Here is a 22526-nt window from a genome sequence, read left to right as displayed (position 1 = left end):
GGCTAATAAGTAATACCATCAATAACAAATTGGGTTGTTATATTTTATGGATGTGTAGTAGAAGAAACACATTTTTAGTCGATTACTAATTTTTGGGGTTGAAGTGAAATTGACATCGGCCTTGTTCTTTCCTAGAGACATTCTTAAGACTATGTTTGGTGAATGTCAGCCTTTATTAAAGATATAACATGGAAACAAAAGATTGGCTCTAAAATGCATAGGGTTCTTCTTCATTCAATGGATCTTGATCCAATAAAGTTGGCTTAAGATATTGTGTATGGCCCTAAAGATTTTGTCCTGAAACTGAAAAGTTGACAATCAGACATCTGGAAGGCATACATCATGATCATATAAGCATAACTTTGTAACAACTTGGCTAATTAAAAGATTCATACAGACACTTCAGTAATTCATATAAATTTCTTTATTCAAGATATCAATAAAATATTTCAAGAATGAAACAATCTATTCATTATTAAAGAGGCCTATTCACAGGCACATTAACAAGAATGGTTACAAAATATAGCACAAACGTTTGTAGGGAGCAAGTATATAACCATCAAACAAATAACATGGGCCTGCCCAATGTATTAGTAAGTGTTTGAACTAGGAACTTCTGGAAAGTAGGAGGTCATAGAATTAAATCACTGAAAGTTTTGTTTCAAACTCATTTTTACATGAATTAAAAAATCTGTTAAGAAAGGAATTCTGTCCACAGACAATCCTCATGATTTGCTACTACAGTTTCACAATAAAAGAGTTGTTTTATTTCATCTTATCTATTTTAAAAGTAAATTTTGTTTTGATTTGTATAATTAACGTGTGCAAATTAATCTTTTATGAAATTATCTCACTCTCATTTAGTCTTCCATTTTCCACACTATTATCAGAATCAATCACACACTGACATAAGTTTTGCAAATGTGAATATACATGCACAGGTAATGCATAACAAATTCCAGTTTGTTCAGTAAAAGGGTGAAAGTTTCAATGAGGATTTAAATCTAAATCCACAAAACTACAAAAATTATAAGTATTCAACAGAAGTGCATTAATATATAAAATTGTATAGAATTGGTTACTAATCATTAATCTTAATCAGTAATTAGTACTCATTAATCTAAGTCAGTGATTAGTACTCATTAATCTTAATCATTAATTAGTACATAGTAAAAAATAGTGGAAAAGAAATTATCATCAATTTTTTGGCAGGTTTTAGAGAAGATGAAGATTCAATCATCTGGTGTCATGTACAATGATCACTAATGCTGTTCTGCAGTTGCATTAAGCTGTTTTGGTTTTATTTTTTACATGTCAAGGAGCTGTTGAAACTGTAGGCTGTTTACTAATAAAAAAATGTAAAATATTAATTTAACAAAAAGTTTTGATAAACTTAATGTTTTTAACGAGATTTAAATTTTATGTATAAAGTACATTCATTTTTGAACAACCAATTAAAATTTTTGATTGTTTATTGTTTCCCCCTGAAGACTTTAACAAACTTTCCCTCTCAATTACTTTTACAATATGCAGAAAAACATGCTTGCTTGACAAGCAGACACAAAGCATAACAAAGCTGTAAGTAATAAAAACATTTCATTCTGAAATACATGATCTCAATGACCTCTATACTTTGTTAAACTATAACAGAATTCATAAATAAAATTATACAACAAATATTTTATCACAATTAATCTTTTATATTATATTTTAATTATTTTATTCATTGCTGTATTGCTTGTTCTTCTGAAGAAAAATAATAAAAAATACAGTATTAATTATTTTACAATTACTAATTGATTTTGACCTGACTGGGCATAATTTACACTGGTACCCAATGCAGACATAATTACATAATTTTAATTTTGCATTCCTATAACCTTTTCTTTAATTGAAAATATAAAAATACATATAGCTATCAATGCCACAGTCAATCAGGTAAAATTATTTGAGTAATACATTGTACCACAATTAGTGTGGATACAGAGTGATGTGTTTCATCTCAACACTTTTAGCATCTGAGCATTTTTCCATTGGCTGGATTTCTCTAACACTACAAAACACAGGAGAAGGTATGGGCTATACAGAAATTAAGTAAAAGGGGGATGTGTGTGTTAAAAGGCCTTTAATCTCTTTCTGGAGACCCCTTTTCATACAATTACCCCCATATTTTTTTAAATATTAAGTGCCTTTCACACACACCACACACACAATTAATTCTGAAATAGGCCTATCATAAGACTACATTTGGACCTTTGAATCTGAAAATCACAAAGTATTATAACTTGTCACACATCATCCTTCAGATATTCAGACATTAGTCATATGTTTTCACAATTGTTAAGTTCTTCTGGGAACTGTATAGCTATACCGTAAAAATTTGGTGTGCATAAATAATATAAATCTGTGAGGAAGTAAAGCGGATGATGATTTTTGATAGAATATACAGGGAAAATGTGACAAATGAAAACAGGACAAATATTTCTCATCTTATAATCCAAATATATTTGTAAAACATGTGATGACCTTGATTCTTTCTTATAACATAAATATTTATCAAACTTAAACAATGTATTAACAAAGCACTAGTATACAGCTTATTATATTTAATATATAAATACTGTAAATTCAGAAACTTTTGCATGCATTTTAAACAATAAACAAAAATTGCAAGATAAATTATTGCAATTTCAAGAAATGCTGCATACATGCAAATAATGCTATCAAATTTAAATTGCAAGTTTAATTTTTGCAATCCTTTCCCACTGCAATTTTGGCAATAATCAAACATGTCAAAATTTCTGAATTTACAGCATATAAATCTACAGATAATGGCAAAATGACTAGTTTAAAGACTTTGTTTTGTGCTTGGTAAATCAAATGTGAAAAAAGGTTATACCATTAGTGCTAATATCATTGAAGAGCTAAGGCTTTATAAGATAGATTTTAACATTTCAAGGTCAATTTTAACAAAATGTATATGATGCAGGAAAGCATTTCATATTGAGCTTAACAAAATCTTTGCCAAGCAATTACTACAAACAGGAAATAAGATTTTATCTTAAAATTGAATTGCAAGCAAGTAAAACTGCTGATTTGTAATCATATAATGAATTGTCAACCAGTCTAGGAACCAGTCTGATAATTTGCCTGATAACATTTATGAGCTTTGAAATTATAGATGACCAATCCTGAAAATGTTGTCGTACATCCATAGAACAAAAACGAGACATCACATGGATCGTTATTAAACGTTGAAAACTACTGAAATCTACAGTTGGAATACTTATAAACAACTGTGCACTTTTGAATTTTCAATGGTATTTTCAAATGAAGTGTATGTACCAAATAAAGTATCCACAATACTTGGAAATACTTTGAGCTGCTTCTGAGAATCCATATATGATTCCCAATCTTGCGTACAATAAAAACAGTTAACTTCTCTATCTTGTATGAAAAAGATCTTGTATACATTAAAATGTGTTAATTCGTGTATAGAATTCCTGGGTACAATAATCTATAGCTACATGTTGTTACTTCTAGAAAAAATCTTAACCAAATATGTACTACTAAACTTTAAAAAAAACAAAAATGTATATAACTATAATAATAAGAATAGTGTAAATAAAATCTGTTAAATTCCTGTATTAATTCCTGTATACAGGATATTATAATAAACTCATCATAGATACCAGGATTGAAATTTTGTATTTGCACCAGACGCGCGTTTCGTCTACAAAAGTCTCATCAGTGACGCTTGAATAAAAAAAAGTTAAAAAGGCCAAATAAAGTACGAAGCTGAAGAGCATTGAGGACCAAAAATTCCTAAAAGTTTTGCCAAATACAGCTAAGGTAATCTATTCCTGAGGTAGATGAGCCTTAGTATTTCAAAAATGTAAAGTTTTGTAAACAGATAATTTATAATAAAAGTACTGGATTTCTCTGAACAGTATAAAGTTATCATAGACAAGTAAATAACTTTTGTCAGGAATTAACTAATATGCATATAATTAACCAAGTAAAGTAGACTGTTATAGGCATCGTAAAAAAAAATGGACTTGATTTGTAGAAACAGGTAATAATTTGGGTCAATGAAATATTGACTTTTTGAATATTTCCTTGGTACCTTTTCTTATAGTTTCAAAAAAAAATACAGTCAATTATTTCATCATTTTTACTCCTTAAACCAACAAAAAGTTCAACATTATGACTGACAGCTGATATTTTTCATTTTCTAAAAAAAAAAGAAAAACTATATGGTATTACTCTATTAAGAGTTGAGAAATATTGTTCACAAGTTTGGAGAATTTGTTTCTATCATGTTTATTCAGACGATAGTCTTGTGTAAAACTCCCAAGAACAGATAAAGCATAAAAGACACTCTTTCAATAGAATCAACCAATAGCATGAGAGCATAATAAATTAGCTAAAAGTCACAGCATTTGAAATGAGTTATTTACTCTTATCTTGTGCAAGACAATTTGACCCACATCATGTGTGGTCAAAAATATTTTGAAACCCCTTGCTGAGTATTGAAATAAAGAGGATAACCACTGGAGAATCATTTTATTACATTGGCCTACAAAGTTAGTACAAAAACTTCACTTTTTGTTCAAAATTTGAAGCTGATCTGCCATACAATCATATATCATATAGGATGGAGGCTAATCTGAATTTCAACTTGACAATCATTAATAACTATAAAGATTTTCAAATTAGTGAATTTTCCCTTACACGTGTCACAATGTTTATGTTATTGCTTCACAGTTAATGTTCATGGTTCAATGACATCATTTACAGCAACTGACCTTGAATCAACCGCTGTAATTCATTCATAAATAAGAAATTGAAATGGTCTAATAACAAGTCTAATATTTCAAGATAACCTATGGCAATGGAGTTGCTTATCAACACTAAGTGTGGCTACACTAGTTATCTACCACAATGTCATTAACAGAATATTGTTTAGTAAAATATCATAAACAAGAATGTGTCCATAGTACAGGGATGCCCCACTCGCACTATCATTTTCTTTGTTTAGTGGACTGTGAAATTGGGGTCAAAATTCTAATTTGGCATTAAAATTAGGAAGGTCATATCATAGGGATCATGTGTACTAAGTATCAACTTGATTGGACTTCAACTTCATCAAAAACAACCTTGACCAAAAAGTTTAACCTGAAGTGGGACAGACTCATGAACGGACAGACAGACGAACGAACGGACACACAGACTGAAAAACATAATGCCCCTCTACTATGGTAGGTGGGGCGTAATAAATAATCTTATTTACAATCCCTTCATGTTCTTAACCCAGAAACTGGACATACCTAAAGCCCGTTTTCCTTTCTAAGACCCTAAGACATTGTATGTTCATGATTTGGTATTAAAATTTCAACAGATTGAAACAGTTAACAAAAATACATAATTTCATTTTTGTACAAAATGGCAGACCATAAATATATAATTTCATTTTTGTACAAAATGGCAGACCATAAATACATAATTTCATTTTTGTACAAAATGGCCGACCATTAATACATCCCTTTAAATTGACACCTATAACAACAATCAACATGGTTAAGTAAATTTAACAAGAAAATATGTATTAAATAGATTTAAGAAAATATTACAATTATAAATGTGTTTTCATACATAATAATTTATAAATATAATTTGTCCTGAGAATATATTGAATTTACAACAGATGCAGTGAATAAAAAGTCAATTTTCTAATTATCTACCATGTTTCTAATTTTAGATTTTATTTTTGCAAAGGGGAACAACTCCTACACAAATTTATCCCTCCACATTAAAACTTCAGCTGTTATGAATTTTCATTGAAAAATCCCAAATTTTGTAATCCTATTTATACAATAAATGTAAAATGCAATTAACAAGTAAAATTTATTGTCAACACCCACCATTGCTCTTTCCACTTGCTCTTTACAGGCAGAGATACAGTTTGTCTACCTAAGAGTTGTTTCCCTTAGCCAAAAATTCAAAATTAGAAACAAAGTTGGCAATTGGAAAATAAACCATTGCTGTACTATGGAATAAATCTTTCATACATACAAATATGACAGACACTTGGTGAGTAATTTACACAATTAAAAGTTTTTAACAGCAGAAATGAATGATTTTGATGAGTTTTATCTGCAATAGAGGAAGATGTTCTTTTCTTGATTACTAGGGGAATCATTTGTTTAATCACTGATAACTTCGTATAGAATCCTAACCTTCATGGAATCAGTTTTTTTACTCTTCTGCCAGTTCATTATATCTCTCAGCTGGCATCGAAAAAGTCCTGAAGGAGTAGATATATGATATTTCTACATTATGACATATCTGAGCCCGCAGCAAGTGGAGATAATGCAATTAGTGTAAGCTTGTAACACAATATGGCACAGAGAAGAGCTAAGACTTGTCCACATGGGTAAGTGCATCTTCTAACTTTTTGGTGATCTGAAATATAAATCAAATGTTGAAACTGCATAGTTATTCAATATAAATACAGTCAACCAGTACATAAAGGTCACCCTTAGGACCAGAAAAAAAATACGTTTTAAAACTGGTGAGATTTGAATTAAGGTTTGAATTGAGGTTACAAAAACATAGGTATTAGTACAGAAGGATGTGAAAGACACTTTATGTAATAAATGTATTATTTCATAAAATAAATATATAAATATAATTTTAGTTTCCAAATCACATGTCAGAGATTGTTTATTTTGTAAATTTTTCTTAGCTGCCATTAAAATCCATGCAAACTACTGATCAGGGGCTCTTTTCACAAAATATCTTAAAACTAAAATTGATCATAAGTTATACTGAAATTTTCATGACTTATGAGTATTTTTAGTCGTAAAATTTTTTGTGAAATGAGTCCCAGAGGCAGACAAAAAAAAAAACAATGACTAAAATCTGTATTCTTACAATTATAACCAAGGATGCATGCATTGCTAATTGTTGCTATTTAAACAAACAACTATAGATATGTATATCAAATGGAAAATCATTCATTACCTCTTTGTAGAATTCTATTTGTCCTGACAAATACACTTGCATAGTATGTTTAAAGTCTGCTACTCTCTGTCTCTGAAAATTTTGAACCTCGGCCATAGTACCGTACGATATAATGTCACTTTGTTGTATCACATTTGTCACTTCGTTCTCCTGCATTTTCCCATCTTCCTGTAGTTTGACACATTCCCTAGCTTTACTTAATGCTCCCTGAAATGTAAAGATAAAGTTTAGGAGCTTGTCATGTTTCCTAGCTTTACTTAATGCTCTCTGAAATGTAAAGTTAAAGTTAAGGAGATTGACATAGTCCATAGCTTTACTTAATGCTCCCTGGAAGATAAGGTTAAAGTTTAGGACCTTGACATGATCCCTAGTTTTACATAATGCTCCACGAAATGTAAAGATAAAGATAAAAGTTAAGGAGATTGACACATTTTCTAGCTTTACTTAATGCTCCATGAAAGGTAAAGATAAAAGTTTGGAATCTTGAAACAGTCCCTAGCTTTACTTAATGCTCACTGGAAGGTAAGGTTAAAGTTTAGGAACTTGACATGATCCCTAGCTTTACTTAATGCTCCATGAAATGTAAAGATAAAGATAAAAGTTTAGGAGCTTGACACAGTCCATATCTTTACTTAATGCTCCATGAAATTAAAAGATATAAGTTTAGAATCTTGAAATGGTCCCTAGTTTTACTTAATGCTCCCTGGAAAGTAAAGATAAAAGATAAGGAGATTGACACAGTCCCTAACTATACTTCATTCTCTCTGAAATGTAAAGATAAAAGTTTAGGAGCTTGACAAAGTCCCTAGCTTTACTTAATGTACCCAGAAATGTAAAGATAAAAGTTTGGGAGCTTGACATGGTCTCTAGCTTTATTTAATGCTCCCTGAAATGTAAAGGTAAAAAGTGTTTAAGCTTGATGCACTCACTTTCTTGTCTAAATGCTCCCTAAAATGCAAACATAATATTTTTCTAAGCTTGACACATTCTGTAGCTCCCCTAAATGCTCCCTTAAGTGCAAAAAAAATGATATCTGACTCATTTATACATCGAACAGTAATTGTTCTCGCAACAGGATAAAAACCTACCTAAATTTATTATTATCTCCAATATAACACCCACAGACAGAATTCTACAACTAAGTAAAGTTTCAGCATTATACATCAAGCTGTTATGGAGATGTTGTAGCATTGAAGTAAATAATTTTATCATCTCCTCTTTAACATGTAGAACTTAAGATTATAATCATCTGGTTGTGTTTTTGAATGGTGCAAAGTTTCATCCATATCCTTCAGTCTTTTAGAAGGAGTTGCACTTTCAAAGAATATGGAAAGACAGATAGACAAACAGATTATAAAATGATTGTGAAATGGGAAAATACCACTTCATTTCACAAAAGAATTTTGATTTGAAACCTTGCATATGAACTGCTCAAAACCTTCATTATTCTGCCACCGTTTGTTACTTTTTCCATGAACCTACCTCATGAACTTTTAAAACATCTGGAAACACCGCCAATATTCCTTTATATTCATATAACATGTCATGCATGGGATCAATGTCTTTTTCAGGTTGTTTAGCATACATTTCACCTATTTGGTTGTATGTATCACCTGTGTAATCTATTGCAGCTGTTAAATCCCTCGAATCTGAAATAAAAATAATAGATTTTAGATTTATTTTTTGAATTTTGATGAGATTGTACAGCTTCAAATATAATCAATTCCTATTTATCTGAAATACTTTAAACCAACTAATTTTATTAAGCCATTCATTTGGGTGACTCTCTCAGGTTAAAAATAATGACAATATTAAGCGGTCATGATAATGTCAAACTTAGATCTTATCCTAATCTCATTGAAGTTTTCTAAAAGGGACTGGATGCAAAAAAAGTATCAGAAAATTTGGTCTACAGTTCTCTTTTGGAGACTTCACTTCATAGGACTGCACTATTAAATACAACAATTGAAATGTAGTGTCATTCTAAAGATAAATATAATATAAATGTGTGTCCTGAAAATCAAAGGAAAATAAAAAAAAAACAAAATAATGAAAATTTCATTACAGGTAATTATTAAAAACAAGGTTTCATCTGATTTCAAATCTCTTATGATAACGAGTTGCTTTATAAAGTTACTTTGAAATTTATAAACCAATTTTGGGTTAGTCTGCATTGAAGGAAATTATGTAGCATCACAAATGAAAACATTTGACGTTTCAAATCAAAAGTAATAATTTTGTAAACATCAATTTTATTTGCGATAAATTGTGAAGTCTGTCATCGTAACCTCAAAAACAGTAAATAAGTTGTAAAGCTCAAGCATTTTATACCAATAACTGTTATTCAAAAACACAAATTTCACAAAATTTTCATTAATTATTGCAATTCCTAAACTACACATTTTAACTCCCAATTTTTCTTTCATAAGCACAACATTTTAGAGCCAATATCACCAGTCACCATCACAAGTTATCTTAAAAGCATCCCAGAGGTTAGCTAATTATTAACGATGTTACCAAACTAGTTTTACATTAATATATATGCAGTTTTCCTTCTTTAAAATAAGCTTTTCACTGAAGGTACCGTTGTAGGGAAAAGCCCCATTTCCGAAATGTCAAAATATAGATAAGTTGGAACACAAAATCAGAATAAATGATAAAACCTTTCAAACAGTTATAAACAGAAAAACCCGATATATTGACATAAATTACAACAAAAAAAAACCTACATAATTGAACCAGTGAACCCATTACAACAATGGATTATCTTGTCTATATATTTCAGTGAACAAAATTTTTCACAAAAAAACCTTTTAATGTATATTCCAACATCTCACAAAAATCCAGGGGTATCCCACACCTCTTCCACGCACCATTCCTTTTCTAAATAAAATTGTCATTTACGAAAAAATGACAAATTGTACCATATCTAAACTAAAGGGTATATATAATAAAACAAGGGTTTTTTGTGTTAGGGACAATGTGTTGTGTTTAGGTTTACATCAAATCTTACCCGTATTATCAGCTGAAATGCAAATCTTTCACATATTAAAAGAAAATCATGACATTATAATTGCAATTTGAAACAGATAACAAATAGTAGAAGCTTTCATTTGAATGAAAATAAATGTGTAATACCAATACTGATGGACGAATTTGTGACATCAAGCAGATATTCTTTCAACCTTATTTTAGGATTGGAATATATCAAAGTAATATAAATAAGGACCCTGTTTTGCTCTGGACCAATAAAATGGTAAAAGTTTAAAACGCTTAAATGCAAGTTATTCTAGGGCTGTTCAGTGTTCAAGAATCAAACCTATACAGGGGTAAATTTTTTAGACCCTAACCACCCATGATATAAAATTTTTCATTCAACTTATAACTCTTTTATAATTGTAAGAAAAACATAACCACCCACAATTAATAAATTTGAGTGCCTACCATCACCTCCCCACCCCCAATAAATTTTGGAACAGCCCTGACATATATGTTGACGTTGCCAATCTCTACCAAGACTTTGTAGAGGCGGGACAACAATGAATTTTCAGGTTTAGAACATCAATAATCTCTAATCGCCTCTTTTCAGTCAAGGTGGAATAACACTGGTTTTGTAATGAAGCTGCTTGACTGAGAAGTCTGCTCTTCTAAATTCGAAAATTTCGTTATTGAGTAAAATCAATCATATAATTTCTTATATAATTATTCTTTTCCAATGCAGGGTCTGGACCTGTGTCGCTGCATTTAATTGATTCATGTTGCAGGTTTTTCTTCCCAAGGTCTTTCTAACAGACAGACAGATAAAGTTGAGCAGTTTCTAGACCTGCTTTCGCCTTCCGGGACGCAGGTGAAATTAACATTGACTTACATGATCCTATATCCATGTTAAAAGTAGTTGCTGCTTCTTTAAAAGCACCACCAATTCTGGAGAATTCTTTCTTGAAAGCTAAAATAAGATCATTACAAAATGTTAGACTAGAATATACCATGATCATTGTTCATACATTCATATTTCTGTATTCATCAAATGATTATAAGTTTTTTCTCTCATAACTTCACTTGAAACAAAGAAAAAGGAAATCATGCATAAAATGCAAACAATGCACATTTATCTACTGTAAAGTAAATTAAATTTTCACTAATTCTAAATATATAAAATGCTGAATGTTTTAAATCAAATATGAATTTTAAAGAACTTTATTGAAAAAAATTTACTTATTTCTGTTTTTTTTTTTTTTTTAGAGCTGAAATGAAATGTGTAGTTCATTGCTATGTATCAAAGTTTAAATAAGCGTCTACAATTCCATAAATGCACATTTTTTAAACTAAAAAAATGCATGCATTTAAGTGGTGACGTCATCTAAATTTGTGTTGATGTCATCTTAATTAGTGCTGATGTGATTTTGATATCTGATACATACATGGGTTTTTAAATTTTCCTTATATCGCAATAGTTTATATTGATTTTTGTTTTGTTATGACAAAATTGCAATAATAAATGCTCTATAAATTTTCTAAATTTATAGTATGTTAAATTACTCATGAAATGTGTGTTGATTGTCAGGGGATATTGGAGGTCTTCCTACCCACCCCCATCCATTTAAATGGAATAGCCTTAAAAAAAATAAAATGCTCCGCAGGCGCAGCTTGATACGACCGCAGAGGTCGAACCCTGAACAGTTGGGGGAAGTATGGACACAACATTCAAGCTTGATACAGCTTTGCATTTGGATTGTGATTAAATATTTGACACAGCATAGGTTTCTGACACAGAATGAATGTGGTCTAAGAACTTAAAAATTTTAAATTGGACATTCACCTATTATGGTCCAATATCCAAAATCTAAATACATGGTTAGATTCAGCATATCAAAGAACCCCAAGAATTCAATTTTTGATGAAATCAAACAAAGTTTAATTTTGGACCCTTTTGACCTCACTGTGGACAAAGTTGATAACGGGGCCCAAAAATCAAAAATCTAAATGCATGGTTAGATTCAGCATATCAAAGAACCCCATATATTCAATTTTTGTTGAAATCAAACAAAGTTTAATTTTGGACCCCAATTTGGACCAACTTGAAAACTGGGCCCATAATCAAAAATCTAAATACATGTTTAGATTCAGCATATCAAAGAACCCTAAGAATTCAATTTTTGTTAAAATCAAACTAAGTTTAATTTTGGACCCTTTGGACCTTAATGTAGACCAATTTGATAACAGAACCAAAAATTAAGAATCTAAATACACGGTTAGATTCGGCATATCAAAGAACCCCAATAATTCAATTTTTGATGAAATCAAACAAAGTTTAATTTTGGACCCTTTGGACCTCAATGTGGACCAATTTAAAAACTGGGCCCAAAATCCAAAAACTAAATACACGGTTAGATTCAGAATATTAAAGAACCCCAAGAATTCAAGAATAAAACCCCATTGAAATTGGTCAAGAAATAAGCAATTTATAAGAAGTATCTTCTTTTGCACAATACTGTGCAATTAAATATTTCTTGCTATTGCGCAATACTGTACAATTGACAATTTCTTGCTATTGCGCAATATTGTGCTATTAGATATTTCTTGCTACTGCGCAATACTGTGCAATTGAAGATTTCTTGCTATTGCACAATACTGTGCAATTGAAGATTTCTTGCTATTGTGCAATACTGTGCAATTGAAAATTTCTTGCTATTGCACAATACTTATTATATAATAATTTACACATCCTGTTTGGTGTGTATCTCCTACCATATCATTATTATTTGCTTTTAAATATAAATCAGAAATAACCAACTTAAAATCCAAAATTTTAAAAGAAAAAAAAAAGGAAAAAAAGGATAAAAAAAAAAAAATCCCCCCCCAAATTTTTTGAACCCCCTTATGATTCATCACCCCCAAACTCAATCCCAACCTTCCCTTTGTGGTATGGTACCTTGCAGTACAATTTCAGAGAGATCCATACACTTGAACACAAGTTATGTCTGGAAACTAGAAAAATGTGTTTTTTGGCCCCTTTTTGGCCCCAAATTCCTAAACATTTAGGGAAATTACCCCCAAACTCAAACCCAGCTTTCCCTTTGTGATATGGAACCTTGTGGTACAATTTCAGAAAGATCCATACACTTACACACAAGTTATTGTCCTGAAACTAGAAAAATACTTGTTTTTTGCCCCTTTTTGGCCCCTAATTCCTAAAATAATGAGGCAATTACCCCCATCATCAATCCCATCCTTCCCTTTGTGGTATGGTACCTTGCAGTACAATTTCAGAGAGATCCATACACTTGAACACAAGTTATTGTCTGGAAACTAGAAAAATGCTTATTTTTGGCCCCTTTTTTTGGCCCCCAATTCCTAAACGTTTCGGCAATTACCCCCAAACTCAATTCCAGCTTTCCCTTTGTGATATGGAACCTTGTAGTACAATTTCAGAAAGATCCATACACTTACACACAAGTTATTGTCATGAAACTAGAAAAATGCTTGTTTTTTGCCCCTTTTTTGGCCCCTAATTCCTAAAATTTTGAGGCAATTACCCCCAAAATCAATCCCAGCATTCCTTTTGTGATATGGAACCTTGTGGTACAATGTCAGAGAGATCCATACACTAACACACAAGTTATGTCTGGAAGTTACAAAAATGCTTATTTTTGGCCCCTAATTCCTTTACTGTTGGTACCATAACCCCCAAAATCAATCCCTACCTTCCTTTTGTGGTAATGACCCTTGTGGTAAAATTTCATAGAGATCCATTCACTTAAACTAAAGTTAGAGTGCGAAAAACCAATGTGTCTTCGGACGACGCCAGACGACGACGACGACGACGACATCGACGACGACGATGACGCCAACGTCATACCAATATACGACCACAAAATTTTTTTTGCGGTCGTATAATAAAAAGAATTAAAAATAACTTGAGTAGCTTTACTTATCTCTTCATACTTACGCCCTGTGTGTCTTTTTCTGTTATCATGGAAAACGGATATCAAGTTCTTAACATTATCATCCATTCCTTTAACAAACTTTTGAAAGGTTTCCATTTTACTTTCACTGAAAAATGCAAAGGTAATTATTTCTAATACTCTGGATTTATTTATTTTTGTTGGACCAATGAACAATTATATTTTCTACGATATTTGATTTTGTGATCTGCCAAAGCCTGCGTTTTGTGGAACAATTCATTGTTTACCTGGGGGCCTCCGTGGCTGAGTGGTCTAAGTAGTCAAACTACTGTATCACTAGCCAGTCAACACTGAGGTTGTGAGTTCGAATCCCTCACGGGGCAGGTGCACTCGACCCCAATCTTAATTGACTAGGATTGTCAGTTTTCCTACCGAAGGTCGGTGGTTCTCTCCAGGCACTCTGGTTTCCTCCACCAATAAAAACTGACTGCCACGAAAAAACACAATAGTGTTGAAAGTGGCGTTAAACACCAATCAATCAATCAATCATGGTTTACCTATACCCGCCAAAAATTGGTATCCAACGAATAATAATGATTATCGCTATTTTGTGTATTTTTCCTTTGACTTCTTTTTGTAATAATTTTTCAAATCATGCTACTCGCTTGAGATTAAAAATTATCGTCAAAAACTAAAGGCCCACATGCCGTTGTCAAGTAAACATCAATGAGATCATAGGTAATAATAGCGATAAACTGATTACCAATGGTCTTTCAAACTTAACAATGTTCCTCACTCATATCTCATCTCAGGGCTGTCTGAGATTGTAGCTGAGAAACACCCCTTCTTTTTGAAAAACCATGGATAATCTATAAATGAACAGTATTTAATATGATGATGTAAATTTTGTTTGACATCTTTTTTCAGCCATGGTGTTGTCTGTCTGTCTTTCTACAACTGAGATAAGAATACACGTCCATAGAACACCATGTGCTGTTTGCACTGTCGCATTTCTACATTAAGTGGTCAGTGAACAGACCGATGAACATAATGGCAGAAAGACAGTAGTCAATGAGCAGACAGACAAAAAGATGCACAAACAGAAAACATAACGTCCCTGTACCTTTGTAGGGGGTGCATAAAAAGAACATTGATCATAAATTTTGTAAACTGAATTTATAAACTTACACATCTCTAACATCAAGTGGCTGTCGAGGTGTATCTAATGTATAGAAAAATTTAAAACCAACAAATTCATCTTTTTCTGCCTTTCGTTTTCCAACTTTCCATTTCTGAAAATATTAATATAAACTTTGAAAGTGTTACTTTTGCAAAAATAATTGTAATTGGATATAAACTTTATATCCAATGAAACTATTCTTCAGTAGATGTTGTTTGTTGATGTGGTTCATAAGTGTTTCTTGTTTCTCCTTTTTTTAAATTTAGAATGAAAATGGGGAAAGTGTCAAAGAGACAACAACCTGACTAGACTGTTGGTTTTCCTGTTTGAATGGTTTTACACTAGTCATTTTTGGGGCCCTTTATAGCTTGCTGTTCGGTGTGAGTTAAGGCTCCGTGTTGAAGGCCATACTTTGACCTAAAATGGTTTATTCTTTACACATTGTGACTTAGATGGTGAGTTGTCTAATTGGCACTCATACCACATCTTCTTATTTCTATTTTACAAAAACATTTTGGGGAAAAAAACTTAAAACATTAGTCACTTGTTATTTTTAACCCTTTTGCTGCAGGAGGCACACATGTGTCGACAACAGCTATGCAAATGGACACTTTTGTCCATATGCTTTATTCTTGCAAGCAACTGTTAATTACTGTACCTCTTTCCAAAAAAATACTGAAGATTATAATTCAATGGGTCTGCAATATTACGTAATTAGGATGTGAGGTCATACATAAAAGCAAAAGTTAAGAAAATAGCGATAATGAAGCTATGTCATTATAAATGCTTAAGGTGGATCATTGGTATATATTTACTATGATAGAATTTTCTTATACTTTCCCAGAATGTAGCTTTGTTGATTTTTTATCAAAAATATAATATAAAGTATGGATCACTGTGTTATTTTTCAAGCTTCAAGTCATGCAAAATTGCCAAATTTGCAGAGATTGTTCATGAAAAAAAAAATTGAGAATAAAAGGAAATCACTGAGAAAGAATTTTGAAAAAAAAAATATGAGAAGATACGTTTTAAAATATGCTATAAGATAATAAACAGAAAAAAATGGTGTCACCGACCTTGTTTTCCTACAAGTAAAAAACAAAAAAATTCTCTATCATTCCATTATAATAGTTTGTTTCTGTTATCTCCCCTAAAATTGCTAAGTTGACTTTGATTCGAACAAACACAAATAATTGATTTTGATAAATCAGTCTAAATAATGCAATTAATCACTTATTTTTCTTTATTCCAATAAAAGTTTAACCCATTAATTGCCAAAATTTGCAGATTTAAGCAATCGATCAACTAGACCTATTGTAAACTGCTATTTTACAATCCAAGATGGCTGTATACAGTTAATCTACCATAATTTCATATATTTTCTATTACAATGGCAGTCCAAAAAGTGGTACAACCCAAATCATTCCGGCCATAACAGGTGCTATAGTGCCAAAATAATAAGTATTTTTACCTTTTCATCTGTACAGGTGAGGAAATGGTTAAACGTATCACAATGTGATATTACTGGATGTCGGACCATTCTATCCATCCAATACTGTAACTGTTTCATTCTCTCATTTATAAAATCGTCTTCGTATCGACCTGTGAAAGGAAGCACAAAAACATTATTTCATTTTCCGCCAACCAATATTATGCAATGATTTAAAGTGCTACTAAGTAAAGTCTGTGATATTCAACATCAGTCAGGATTTGAAAAGTTATATCTTATCTAAATTCTGATGACCCTAGGACTCTTTCTATTCTATATTTTCATTACAGACAGTGGTCTCTAAATTTTTCTGGACCCCTTTCCCTTCCACTCATTGAGAAGACAGGAAATCTTTTAATTCTTTGCAGACAACATCAGTTATTTTGAAACTCTTATTCAAAATGTTAACAGATCAATATTAAATATCTAATTTCTACTTTCACTCTATTTTCATTAATTTTTTTTATCCCTCATTTTTCTCTATTCATTATTTTTTTTTCGCCCATTTTTCTCTAATCTGTAAACCCCATCCAGATCCTCATGAATAAGAAATGTAAAGAACACATCAACGAGAAAAATTATAGTAACTGATGACAAAAAATACATCTAGCTGTTGACATACAGTCTTCAAAAACTTGGAAACTGTCTTTATTCGAAATATCAAGCTCTTTATAGTTCTGAGTCTAGAAAAGTAAACAAAAGTAATGGATACTATTACAGCCAAATGATTTGAGTGTTTACAGGGCCTAATCTAGGATTTTGAAGAGGGAGAAGTGACTTCTCCTTCCATGAGAGAGAAGGGAGAAGTGGTCAACTTCTTGGAGAAGTGAGATTCCATTACCGTTTCGGTTGCATCGTGTTTTCAAGCTTATCACTAAGGAAATTGTTTTATATTCAATAAAAGATGTACTTGCATTTTTTTCATATGGTATTGTACACAATGTATATATAGAAAGTTCTTAATAAAAAGGTTTAGACAATACATAGTTGTTATTTATTTATTGATATCAAATAATGTGTTCTAAATAAAATTTGTTGATTGGGACATGAGGGAGTAGCCTAGTAATATTATCAAGATTATGATGCATTGAATCCATGTGCATCTGCCTCAATTTATTTTTAAAACTCTAGAAAAATATGATGAATTTCACATGACTGGGAATTTAATTTATAACACCACTTGTCATTGTTTTTTAAAACATTATTGAATGTCCAGGACATTTATGTTAGTTGTAGTAAATTGAGATTATCGTTAAAGATTGTAAGTCTATAAATGAAAATATCTTTCAATCTCAAGTTAATTATCCGATAAAGAGCTAATTTCTATCATTTTTTAAAAATATCATCCATATCAACGAAGTGGTCATGAGAAAAAATCCACTGCTGATCACAATCTGGTCGAGTGTCGTACGTTTGCAATCACATTATCTATCAGCTGTCTTTCTACCTTTTATATTTCAATTTTTATTCAATGAATATAATAAATCTACCGTTAATTCCCACCCTTTACCTACGGAATAGTAAAATTGATCGACTCGTGTAGGTAATAAAAATAAAACAAATCAGCTGAGTGATTACGCAACATCCTCAGATGAAAATCATCGTAAAACGATAACTTAAACAGACGGTCAGTTTTCCGTTTCAACAGTTTTGAAAGTTATATCCGAGGATGTTCAAAGTCGCCGTTGTATTTATTTAATTTGATCGTTTACAGTATTAGTCCTGGGTCGTTTCGAAAATCTCGATTTTCCTTGTCAGCCGCCATTTTTTTTTTACCTGTGAGACTTGTCAATCACAAGTTGTCTCCCTTTTACCAATTTTGATAGCGATTTGACTTCGCTATGAAGTCAGTCGGCCGGCGAGATTTAGCGATTTTCAAAATTCTTTGGCGACTTAAATCGTCATTTCGCCGGCAAGATTATGGCCTGTTGTTTAGGTTCAATCAACAATTTTGGTTACCTTGCTTGCTAACTGAAACGTGAAATCATTATTAGGTTAGGTATACTACCCTTCTTTCAGAGTAGTCTAGTCCTTCAGACAGATAGATTGGTTATCTGTCGGACTAGTCTACTCTTAAAGGAGGGTAGTATAGATCTACCAGCAACACCAGATTCCCTAAATAACAAAAAAATATTAAAATAAACAACTCATAACAGCGAAAATTAAAACATGTAACTGCGAGACTCTGTTAATCATAAATATTTGTTAGTGAAGCACAATTGCACAGGCATGCTGTAAGTACACAATCAAGTTTTTAACAATACCAATAGCTATGAAATATAAAATGAATGATAAAGTGTGTTAATGTTTTATCTTAAATTCTTTCAGGAAAAATGGTCAGACATGTTCAAATGTTTTATAATGGATAAAGACATCATAACAGGTTGTTTAAATAGGATACTGAACTCCAGGATAATTTAAACAAGCATGACGAAAAAAATTGCGGAAAACTGAATAATTTAGTGAATTTTCTAAGTCCAAGGACCATAACTCTGCACAAAATAATCAGACCGGAACAAAATTGGAACTTGATCTGTAACTTGTCATGATAAAACAATATAACAAATATCAAATCAATATCTTCAACCACGAAGAAAAAAAATGTGGATAACTGATTTGCCAGACTGACGGATGGACAGACAGACAGACAGACAGACAGAGTGCAAACCTAAATTCCCCTTCGACTTCATCGGTAGGGGACTAAAAACAAAAGGTCCCAGTGATACAAGAAAAAAAATATTTCTTTTTTTTTTGGGGGGGGGGGAGTTCTTGTCATTTTCTCTGCATTCAAATATGACGAAAAATGCACTTGATTTAACACCTTCTAATCAATTAAGTAGACATTCATTGAAAAACTAAAATCAATAAAATTTACATTAGAATATTGTGTAATGGGAGATAAGTTGCGATGAAATGATTTATGTTTTCATATATAAGAGTTTTTACAGAAAATGTTTCTAAAGCTATTTATTAGATAATATTTTTATGGAAGTATTGTTATTTGATTGGTGGGAACACAATCATTATATGATTTTAAATGTGACAAACTTCAATTTATAATGATTTAAGGAAACCAAAATCCAAATCCCTACCTATTTTCAGATGTGTTTTCAAGTGAAAGCGGCTATTAGTGAGGGGCAAAGTACTACTTTTAGCTTGTGCTCATAGAGAAACCGATGCATCTTGAATGAAACTTGTATCAGTTACCAAATTAAAGGACTGAACAAACTTTTCTTTTAAATTTTTTTTCTCACCATGGTACACACTTGTTATCAAACTTAACACCATTTCCCAAAGTCGATGAAAAGTATTTACATTCTGCTATACTTCTGAAATTCAAATAAACCCCGGCCTAGAGACAGTTATTCAGAACAAGAAAAAAATTCTGAAAGTCATATGAATAGACAAACCTGTTGATTTTCTATATACAGCTGAAAAATGTAATGAAAAACGTGATGATTATGATTTGATGATTTAAATATTTGACAGAAATATGTACTATAAAATCAGAGATTGTTGTAAGCTCTTATTATTGTTATTGTTGGACAATCTACACAAATGTCAGTTTAATTATTGCAATTTCATGAAATTCTGAATACAATGCTATCCAAATGTAAAATATGAGTTTTTATTTTTGCATCACCTATCTTGTTCGCAATTTTTGCAAAAGTAAAAACAGTGCTAAAAGTTCTAAATTTACAGTTTATACATAATGTAAACAACTGTAGATTCATTTGTTGTTACCATGGATACTTTCATGATTTTGTTTTTGCAATTTCAATGCACAAACTTTTTGCATAGGTATTAAATTTGCAAATTGAATAAAAATTGTCCCTTCAAATAAATATTGTTGATTGGTTGGAACTATTCCTACAGAGGACAGTTTCCTGCATTTTAATTTTACCAGGAAATGAAGTGGAACTAACTTCGGTTTCCACTTTAAGAGTATTTTCTTGGGAACCAATGTTTGTTGATTTAGGATAAACTGTTTTTTTTTCCTGGATACTTGATTTTATGAAACATTCTATTTTGTCACATCTACGTGTCATTTTATAACATTCAAACATAATGGAAATGTTGACTTTAATGAATTCTTGAATTGTGGTTCACCTACCCCCAATAAATACACAAAAATTAGTATTCACAGACATGTAATTATTCCACAGAGATGATTAAATATCAAAAGCCAAATTCATAATAAAATCAAAGTGCTTGTGAGCATTGAAGAGTAAAGATTGCTTTCATTTTGCAATTTTGTGATTTTTTAAATATATCTTAAAGGAGTAGGGGCATTAAGGCCCAGTTTTGGCCAAGAAAATAAAGTTTTTGAGAGTTATTTCAAAATTGCACATAATATTTGGAAATGCTTAAATTCAAAAAATATAAATGAATTTCATCAGATTTTTGCTGTTATGATGTCACAATTACGTCATAAAGTGCACTTATTTCATTAAAACAAAAATACTTTTCCAATCTAATATATACCTAAAGGTTGATGTAAAACAAGGAAAATCATAAAATCTTACACAAAATATACACGTTTTATCATAGTTTGTTGCCATGGTAACTTGTTAAAAGTGAAATTTGTTTTCGTTTTCTGAAAACCTTGAACCTTTGTGTCGTTTGGACAAAGTTGTGAATATGTCTGGTAACTTTTCAATTTGCACTAATATTTGGGCCAAATAAGAGTCTTATTGCCCCAACTCCTTTCATTTTGCTAGATAAGTTAAAAATTTGAGTTTGAGTTATCTTCCTTTGTTCATGATTGTACATTTGTGGTTGAACCTATTTTTATTACAGATTCATACACCATGCATTACTTATGTAATTTTTAATAAAAAAAAAATGACCTAAAATGGCAATTTTATACATAGTTTGTGAATAAACTAGGTATATTACTAAATATAAGTGCAGCCTTACCAAAATATATTTTTTCACAAACATCAAAATTTACGTATAAAACATTAAAAAAAAATTGTTTTATGAATTTGCAGTTTATATCTTAGTATTAATAACAAGATTTCAAAATGAGTAAATTCATAATACTTTTTGAATTTCAAATTCAGAAAGGCCAACAATGGTGGCCTTATCATACCTTCTCCTTTCTACAAAACTAACTTTTTGATAAATATTAAATCAGCTCAAAGTTAACATATTGAGCAAAGCAAATATATTTTATTTTGAAGCCAAAAGGATTTTTTCTTCATACTTTTTTATTTACATTTTGAATATCTAAAAATATCATCTCATGCTAATCTTAACAAAAATCAGCCAATCAACCACAGAATATAAAATTCCCCTTCCTCCCATATTGTTGTGTTTAAGAAACTTAATTGTACAATGTTTATGGGCTAATTGTTACTCTTCCTGATCTGTGGTTTAGATACAAATAATAATTTGTTAAATAACAGTGCATTCAAGGTGATCTAGAAAAAAATCACTATTGTTGGTGATGGAGTGATTCAACATGAAACAGATCTAGAGTGATTGTTTGTGATTCATACTGATACAGCTGATAGCACTCAGATTTACCATCCTGTTTTTAATATCATATCCAAAACTAGATACAGATATGTCCCAGTAAATTACCAACAACCACTTACATTAACTGTGAATTATGAAATAATGAGGAGTGATTATGCTGTGAATCATCATGTATTTACTGTAATAAAGGGAGATAACTACTGATTTACCTGCAATAGCTTTATCTGGTAAAGGAGGCACTGGTATACATATAAACTTTTCTTTTAACCTTTCGTGTAACCAATCAAAATGTTTGTATCGTCTGCTAACTTGTATATTACTAAACTGAAAAAGAAATTATCTTAGAATGTTATTTTTCATACAAAATCTCAATTTCCTACATCTATGCTATTTATGACTTCAATTTTCTTCTGCTAGCTTCTATTTTTGTCGTTCGTTCATT

The 22526-nt window shown here is 31.1% G+C and overlaps 1 protein-coding gene across 3 annotated transcripts in view; it reads right to left on the bottom strand.

The window, feature by feature from the left end:
- Positions 1-406: 406 nt before the first annotated feature.
- LOC127706474 (sorting nexin lst-4-like) overlaps positions 407-22526 on the bottom strand; it is a 53012-nt gene continuing 30892 nt past the window's right edge. For 2 of the 3 annotated variants that reach the window (XM_052211122.1, XM_052211121.1), the window contains exons 8-16: positions 22294-22408; positions 20011-20031; positions 16583-16713; positions 15120-15223; positions 13976-14079; positions 10895-10972; positions 8509-8675; positions 7027-7233; positions 407-6465 (exon numbers count right to left, since the gene is read on the bottom strand). In XM_052211122.1, the coding sequence (XP_052067082.1) occupies positions 6418-6465; positions 7027-7233; positions 8509-8675; positions 10895-10972; positions 13976-14079; positions 15120-15223; positions 16583-16713; positions 20011-20031; positions 22294-22408 (975 nt within the window). In that variant the 3' untranslated portion in view covers positions 407-6417. The remainder of the gene's footprint in view (positions 6466-7026; positions 7234-8508; positions 8676-10894; positions 10973-13975; positions 14080-15119; positions 15224-16582; positions 16714-20010; positions 20032-22293; positions 22409-22526) is intronic. The other variant, XM_052211123.1, reaches the window with a different exon arrangement.

The sequence above is a fragment of the Mytilus californianus genome, unplaced genomic scaffold (genome assembly GCF_021869535.1).
Source record: "Mytilus californianus isolate M0D057914Y unplaced genomic scaffold, xbMytCali1.0.p SCAF_6, whole genome shotgun sequence".
Lineage (NCBI taxonomy): Eukaryota > Metazoa > Mollusca > Bivalvia > Mytilida > Mytilidae > Mytilus > Mytilus californianus.
Note: the sequence above shows the minus strand (reverse complement) of the source record. Positions and strands in the feature narration are given on the sequence as shown.